Source organism: Eptesicus fuscus, chromosome 4 (genome assembly GCF_027574615.1).
Source record: "Eptesicus fuscus isolate TK198812 chromosome 4, DD_ASM_mEF_20220401, whole genome shotgun sequence".
Taxonomy (NCBI): Eukaryota; Metazoa; Chordata; class Mammalia; order Chiroptera; family Vespertilionidae; genus Eptesicus; species Eptesicus fuscus.
In genome coordinates this window covers 38,587,029-38,595,436 of record NC_072476.1, presented here as the reverse complement: position 1 = coordinate 38,595,436, position 8,408 = coordinate 38,587,029, and the positions used below count along the sequence as shown (strand labels likewise).

Genomic DNA, 8,408 nt, shown 5'->3' with positions numbered 1-8,408 from the left:
CAATTTTACAATCCTTTTCTGTTCCAGGAAACTTTCTATAATTATTATAACTTTGCTGATGTCCTTTCCCTCTGGACTTTTATAGAAATTAAAATTTTGCACTGAATTATACAGTATACGTGTATCAATTTTTGTTTGTTGTTTTCAACCACCTGTGCCTCTTTGAGGGTGAGGACCAAATATTTTAGTTTAAATCTCCACCATATTGCCCATTGTAAAATATTTAGTAGTAAATTAGCACTCAAGTGTCTACTGAGCAATTAAAGATGGCCAGCGGGTGGGAAGGAGTGTGGAAGGTAATTACCAAAGTACTGACTAAATGTATTAGTCAGGAATTTACAAAATGCAAGTAACACAGATCTAAACCAAACTTCTTTGATTCCTTCTGTCATTGGACAAATACTTATTGAACATCTACTATGTGGAGTATATCAGTGCACAAAATAGAGTAAGATTCCTTTGAGGAGTTTGCATTGAAGTATAGTGAAATAAATATTACACAATAGGCCTGGCCAGTTTGACTCAGTTGATGAAGTATCGCCCGTGAACTGAAGGGTCTGGGGTTTGATTCTGGTTAAGGGCATATGCCTCAGTTGAAGGCTAGATCCCTAGCCCTGGTTGGGGCTTGTGAGGGAGGTAACCAGTCGATGTGTCCCTCTCACATTGATGTTTCTCTCTCTGTCTCTCCCCCTCACTTTCACTCTCTCTGGAGATCAGTGGGAAGGTATCCTCTGGTGACAATTTAAAATATTACACAATAGACTCGGCAGCGGTCACTGAGCAGATCGAACTTCTCTCGTATGTGCACCTCACTCGGCTTCCTCTGCAACCATGTCTGACAAACCCGATATGGCTGAGATTGAGAAATGTGATAAGTCGAAATTGAAGAAGACAGAAACGCAAGAGAAAAATCCACTGCCTTCAAAAGAAACGACTGAACAGGAGAAGCAAGCAGGCAAATCATAATGAAGCATGCGCTGCTAATATGCACCGTACATTCCACAAGCATTGCCTTCTTATTTTACTTCTTAGCTGTTTAACTTTGTAAGATGCGAAGAGGTTGGATCAGTTTAAGTGATTGTGCTGCCCCTTTTCACATCAGAACTACTGACAACGAAGGCCACACCTGCCGCTCCCATCTGCCTGGCTGGTGGGGAAGGGGGAGAAGTTGCATGTTGGTGAAGGAAAGAGCTGGGTGGGATGAGGGTGGAATCTAGAGTAAAAACCAAGCTGATCCAAGGTGTCCTGCGGGCTGTAAAATGCAGTTTAATCAGAGTGCCATTTTTTTTTGTTCAAATGATTTTAATTATTGGAATGCACCATTTTTTTAATATGCAAATAAAAAGTTTTAAAACCTGAAAAAAATTACACAATAAGCAGAATAAATAATTAGAAAATACAATGAAAGGTTATGGGGGGGGGGAATAAAAAAGAACAGGGTAAATGGTTTAGACAGCTAGTGGGAGAAGCTTATATGTCCATATATGAATATCACAAACATATTCTGGGAAACAATGCCTTAAATGCTAGTTTATTACAATTGGATCAGTTTGCCAAAAGTAAAGCATCATTGCCATTCACAATTATGGGAATAAAAGTTAGGGATGCATTTTTCCAACAGTGATTTTCTAAGATGCACAAGTTCACTTTATGAGCTCAAAGATGGTGCTGTTACTAAATTTAAGCCAATGTACAGTTGTGACCATTTTTAAATACCGTTAGTCCCACAGAACTGCACCAACCCACAGACACTTGTATACAATTCTCATTGCCAAAAATTCCAGTGATATCTCTACAGCACAGGAGTTTGGGAATCAAATACGTTTTTAAATAATTAAAAGTTATAGAAAATGTTCCTAAATAGCATACAACAGACCAACAGACCTGTACTGTCCTGGATGGCAAAATGAAAAACAGAAAACTACTGTAGCTCATTCATAAAACTCACACAAGGGATCACAGGCTGGATCTGGGGATTTGCAAAGGCCGTAAGCCCTGAAACCAATCTAACGATTAAGAGGAGCGCCCTGAAAAAGCTTCTCTTATGCATGCTCAATCTAATAGCCATGAAATTCCCCTACATTTTAGTTCCCCCTCTGAAAATAAGAATAAAAATTTCCCTGAAAGATAATAGTAAAAACCGGAAGTAGATTAAAGTACTAGGTAGAAAGTATTTATGTAAAATGTGGTGCAACTCTAATGTCAGACTTATTTTATTAATTATAATAAAAATCTAAATTCCAAATATGAGTTCCAACATTCAGAAGAAATACTATTCAACTGAACTCCTCTAGTAAGAAATCCTTATAAATGGCCCATCAATAATTCTATTAAATGTACATGACACTGCAGAACTTGATACATATATATACATCTCAGTCATTCCTTTCAGCGATGTGAGAGCTGTTTTATGACCAACTTATTGGCCTTCAACCATCTGATTTTGCAGAGCATATATTTTCAGAGGACGAGGTACAAGAATTTCAAAATATATAACCTTCCTGAGCTAACTTGGGTGCTGACAGGAAAACCTTAGACTATAATTATTCCAACAATAGCATCGGGTTGCAAACTCCCTCACCACGTGGGGTCAAAAGCTTCCCCTAGAAAGGCAAAGACTTGTCAGTGAACACTAGGCAGCACAGCTCATAAAAATTTCATTAGCTTGCCCTTCTCTTCCTGCAGTAAGACAGATGTAAAATCAGGAGTGTTCCCAGTAGATTCTACTCATAGCATTTAGAAAATGAACTTGGAAACACACACACACAATCACACACACAGACACATGCTACGTTGAGTTTGCTGAGCTTGATGAGTTGTAGGTAGAGCATGTCACACGCCTCCGATCAAAGGTTGCCACACATTCAACAGCAGCCCCTTTTCATGCAAAGCACCAACATACGCATGTGCTAGGACCTGCCAGAGCTGACAGAGTTATGGGAAATGCCAGTGGAATGTCGAGTATGTAGAGAACAGGCCTATAATTATTCACAAGACTTCAGGAAATAAACATTCGCTTTCAAAAAAATTGTTTTCAGCTGCTTTAAAGCCAAGTGACAGGCAAATTACAGTGCAGGGAGGAAAAAGTTTCCATTTTCTAATTTGATGCCTTTTGTTGCACCTACTACATTACCCCGCGTCCAGGCTGCCACATCCCGCTGTGCTTCCAGCCGCAGGCTGAGAGCTGTGCCCAGCGGGAAGGGCTGTTGGTCCAGCCCCTCAGCGTGCTAAGTGTGCTGTGAGAAAAGCGCCTGGGGACCTGGGGCGATTCTTCTGGTTCACATTCCTAGGATTTCCACAAGTGCTTTTGGCTGTACAGGCTGCGGCTGCTCCTTCCACATCTTCTTTGTGCCAAGCTGGGCTAGGTTTATGGAAACTCTGCTGGCCCTGCCTAGGAACAGCCCCAAACTCACATTTTCCCATGGCTTGGCGGGGGAGGGGGCAGGGGGCGGGGAGGAGGATGGGGAGATTGAAGAAATGGTGGGAATAAGAACAGCAAGTCTTGGGTGCTCACACGATGACAGGTAGCTGTCAGGAAAATAAATAAGGGGCTGGTATCTGCCGGTATAAGAGGGAAGAAAGGAAATTAAGTTTTTATTAAAAGAGATAACAGCAATGCTATCAGCCAGGCAGTTTCCTATTGCCTGCTGAGTCCTGTGAGGAGGATTCCCAGTTCTGTACATGACAGACTGTCAGAGTGGCCCATAGATGCACAGTAAGACGTCCACAGAAGCTTCGTTCTACTGGAGCTCGTACCTTCATAAAACATTGAAGATGCCCTGGGCCTAACCAATTAGATATGAAAAAATTAAAAATCCTACATACGTGGCTTAATTCGGGGCCTTGAGCTAGAGTTTTGTGCATTAAAATGCTATGCTGCTATAAAAAAGAAGAAATTCTTACCATTTGCAACAGCATGGATGGAACTGGAGAGCATTATGCTAAGTGAAATAAGCCAGTCAGTGAAAGAAAAATACCACATGATCTCACTCATTTGTGGAATATAAAGAACATTATAAACTGTTGAACAAAAATAGATACAGAGGCAAAGAAGCATTGAACTGACTGTCAAACTACAGCGGGAAGGCAGGGGAGGGTTGCGGGGGTAAGAGATCAACCGAAGGACTTGTATGCATGCATATAAGCATGACCAATGGATGCAAGACACAGGCGGGTGGAGGGGAGGTGAGGGCAAGTGCGGGTGGGGGGGTGGGGGAGGGAGTACGGGTAGGGGAGGCGGGGGGAGGTCAATGGGGAAAAAAAGGAGACATATGTATTACTATTTGTAACACCTTAAACAATAATTTAAAAAAAGGGGGTTCACAGAAAAAAAAATGTAGACTGCGATCAATTAGAAATGTGTATTCAAAGAGAAACATATTTAGTAACAACTATTTTACACACAAAAGAATGAAGCCAAAAGTTCTGGTTGAGATTAATGTTTCTTACAAGAAATTCAAAGCAATATTCCCTGACTCTTTCTCATTAAAATTCTATGTCACCATTTATTATGACTTTGAGCAACTTAAAAAACAATTCAAAAAAAATTAAACACTAACTTCACGTGTTAAAAGAAAAAAGAATTGATTCCTTTAGATTAATCCACTTGCCTGTACATGCTATGGCTGCTCCTTCAGCTACACAATCAACAGCTAAATTTTTCTCTGCAAATGATACCAATGCCTTGAAAACCTTTTAATGTTTTTAAAATTGTGGTTGGCTCAAATAATTTAGGATAGAATAAAACAGGAGGTAAAGGAGAGGACTTGATCCAAATGAGTTAGACATCTGTATTAGTGAAATTTAAGTTGTTCATAGGTACCTGTTTCCTTCCAGACACTGAATTGGGAAAAACCAAGAGCTCTCAAATAATGTCTCTTCACACTTCCCAGTTTTAGTATGAAGAGTTCTGGGTTGCATTGAAAATGGATTTTTTTTTTCCAAATAGGTTCTCAAATTCAGATATTATGAGCAGTGTTTGGCTGATTACATGATTTGCAGTGGCAAATCCTTTGGTACTGGTGAAGTGCAAAGATTGACAGACTTCAGTGTAGTCAGGTTACAAGCACAGACACTCCAATTTTCAATTTAATGGGTTATTTGGGTGTGCAAAGGGCTGAAGCTTGAGTGAAGAATAAGAAAATAATTGCCCGAGGCATGAAAGCTGTGAATTTCTTTGGATTTTAAATAAAGTTGTTTTTGAGGACCATAAAACTATGCTACATAAATCTGTCAAAAATAATTTCTGATTTCTGAATTTATTTTAAAAATTCTAAGAAAGAAATACAACTCAAATCATATTTACATTGCATTAAAAATCTTTGTGGGAACAAAGCATGATAAAAACAAACTAAATCAATTAAAACAGGTATATTCTTTATTGAAATAAAGTAAATATATATACATATATATATTCAGGACATATATATGTATATCTCAAATACATATAGTTTATTTAATATATTTAACAAGAAACCTATGGCCATGAATTATTAGAATCTCTGAATAAAGACATGAATTAAGGAAACATAAACCATTTAAATAAGTCTTGATAAGGAGTCTGGTTAAGACGGCTGTCTAAGTTCACACTTAAATACATGGCCATTTTTCCAAAAACAGAGCAAGGGCAGGCAAAAAATCAGTTAGAAATAACTTAGCTTGAAAAACAATATGAACATCTCCATATACTAGACGTGGAACAGAAATGCAATGAGGTGTAGAGCTAAAACTCAGTGCTTTCTGGGTTCTGCAATAGGTTGCCATTAAAATGCTTCTGTAAAGGTTAACAGGGTCTGAAAACCAGGACTTGAACCTAGAAATTTCTTCCATACCATCATGAAAAGAAGCCAAAAAAAAAGTGCTATTGACAACCAAGAAAATCAACAATAAAAACACTGATGTATTCTAAATAAAATTAATTTTAGGGAACATTTTGACAGTCTTTAAATGAGGATACTTATAATGCTCAGTTTATCTTTTTTAACAGAGTGGACTAATGAAAAACTGTGGCTATGTGAAAAGCTTAATAGAAAACTTGGGAATAAAACAAATGAACTTAAAACTCTCAATAATTGTATAAATGTTGAAATAGTCACAAGGGTAGAACAAGTGAATTTTAAGAATTGATTCATGTACTTAAAGTGCATTACGGAGAGATAAATAAGATGAAAAGCAGTTAAGAGGCTCTAATGTAAGTCCAAATTGATTTCTAAATGAAAGGAATACAGGAAATTACACATGGACACTATTTGAAGATAAGTGGCTGACACATTCAAATAATGAAGAAATTAATGAATCTTCATACCATCTATGCATTCTGAATGCCAAAAAAGATATAAAAAGGAATTCCACATCTATATGGGTACTGCAAAATTCAGAATATTAAAGAAAAAGAGAAAAATTTTAAACTGCCAAAGAGAAAAAGTCTGTTTATCTATTAAGAATCATTCTTAAACTGGGAAATTTTTCATGTAGCAATAACCAAGAATAGAAAAGAACTTAACAATAATCAATAATATCTTTAAAGTGCTGAGAGGAAATAATGGGTAACCTAAAATTTTATATCCAGATAAGCTATCTCATAGGAATAACAACAACAACAACAATACAACAGAAAACAGACACACAAAAGCAACAGAGTTTCATTAAAAGACTAAAATTTGTATTTTAGAAAGAAGAAAATTCTTGGATGAAAATATGTCAAGCAGAAAGTGATAAAAAATGTGTCAGTAAATGTAATTAATTATTGACAGTTAGAAGAACTATTTTAAAGTGTGAAACTAAATTCTACTCAATAACGAAAGGAAAATTAGGAAAATGTATACCTATTTGTGCATTATCCATAGAAAGTATGATTGTCCTTGTAAAATTCATAAGTACTTATATTTATGTATGCTATGTTTTAAGCACTCCATGTTTGTATCACCTCAGCACCTTTGCACTTACTCTTCTTGCTTGGAAATGTATCCCCTTAAACCTTCTTGTGGCTTTTGTCTCTCACTTCCATTGAAGTCTCGGCTTAAATATTGCCTTTTCAGAAGTTAGAAATCAGAGAGGAGGTAACAACTCTCTGAAATAGCCCCTCTTCTACTTGTCACCCCATGATGGTATATATTGATTATTTGATTGATAATTTATCCTCTTTGATTTAAGCCTCATAACAGACATTCAGCTAATGCTTATCAAGTGAATGAATGGATGAATAAATGAAGGAAGGAAACTAAAATAGTGGTAGTATTGACTTTTACCACCAAATGTGTTCTGAAGTATTTATTACAATAGTAACATAGGCTAACACATTGGAATAGCCTTTGTAAATGTTATTTTAAGTACTGTGATATCACCAAATATCTGGAAGAGCAAAGGGCCATGTTTATACAGCAAAGTCAAGCTGTATTCCATGCGTTTTCTTATTTAGTTTTCGTAAGAGTATAACCAATGAAGAACTTGGAACTTAGGAAGATAATACTAGTAGTACAAAGCCATTGAGCTAGTGAGTCATGAAATCAACATACTACAAAGGCCTATTTCTAAATTCAGTGCTTTTTCTAACACACTGATCTTTCTACACAAATGCCTCCAAAGTACCTATTTTGTGGTAAGTTTAACTATGTCTGTGCTTAATTCAAGGTTATCAACACCTCCTTGCAAGTTATCTGCATCACAGAGGAGATGTTGGGAACTACATTTCCCAGGATTCCTTTCCCTCCGTGATTCCAAGTTAGAATTTTCCAGTGAATCATTTTCATATGAAAATGAGGTGTAGGAGGGGAGAATGGGCTTTATTCTCCTAGGACACTAGGAGGAACACCTATGGTTAGAAGAGAGATTCATAGCAGCTCTTCAGGGCGCTCTTCATAACATCAAGCTGAGAACATCTTCTAATGTAAACTTTAGTTCTTTTCATGTAAACTTTCAATTGATATGCTAAAACCCATTATACCTGGGGTACACAGAGAGGGCTCTGTTTTTGTGACCAAAAACTGAACACATGCATTCTTCCATATGATATTTTATTTTATCAAAACCTCTCTTAGCCTTTTAACAAATGAGAAAACTGAGGCATAAAGAATAAGTTGCTCTAAATCACAACAAATGACCAGCAATTCACCCCTCAAGCCTATGTTGATTCTCATTAAGTTGGAGGAATGTTTAGGAAGGAATGCCAAGGCTGTTTGGCTCAGTGAGAAACAAAGTCATAATCTTCTAGCAATAACCTTGACAATGCCCAGGTACATAAGCAGCAAGTGGTGGTAAAGGAATATCATCAGTCATGTGTTAAAATATCAAAAGAATAATAAAATGACAACTCTGGTGTGGCCCTCAGTGACCCAGATTGGTATTCTAGAAAGTCAGTCTTTCATTGGACAATTGTTTAGTTCTCTGCACAAATCAGAATTAAAGATGTA

General features: G+C 37.1%; 1 protein-coding gene across 1 annotated transcript; it reads left to right on the top strand.

Annotated features, from left to right (window-relative positions):
* Positions 1 to 818: 818 nt before the first annotated feature.
* Positions 819 to 966, top strand: LOC129148706 (thymosin beta-4-like). Its single transcript, XM_054714275.1, has one exon. It carries the CDS (start codon positions 832 to 834, stop codon positions 964 to 966), a length of 135 nt encoding a protein of 44 aa, XP_054570250.1. The 5' UTR covers positions 819 to 831.
* Positions 967 to 8,408: the final 7,442 nt, after the last annotated feature.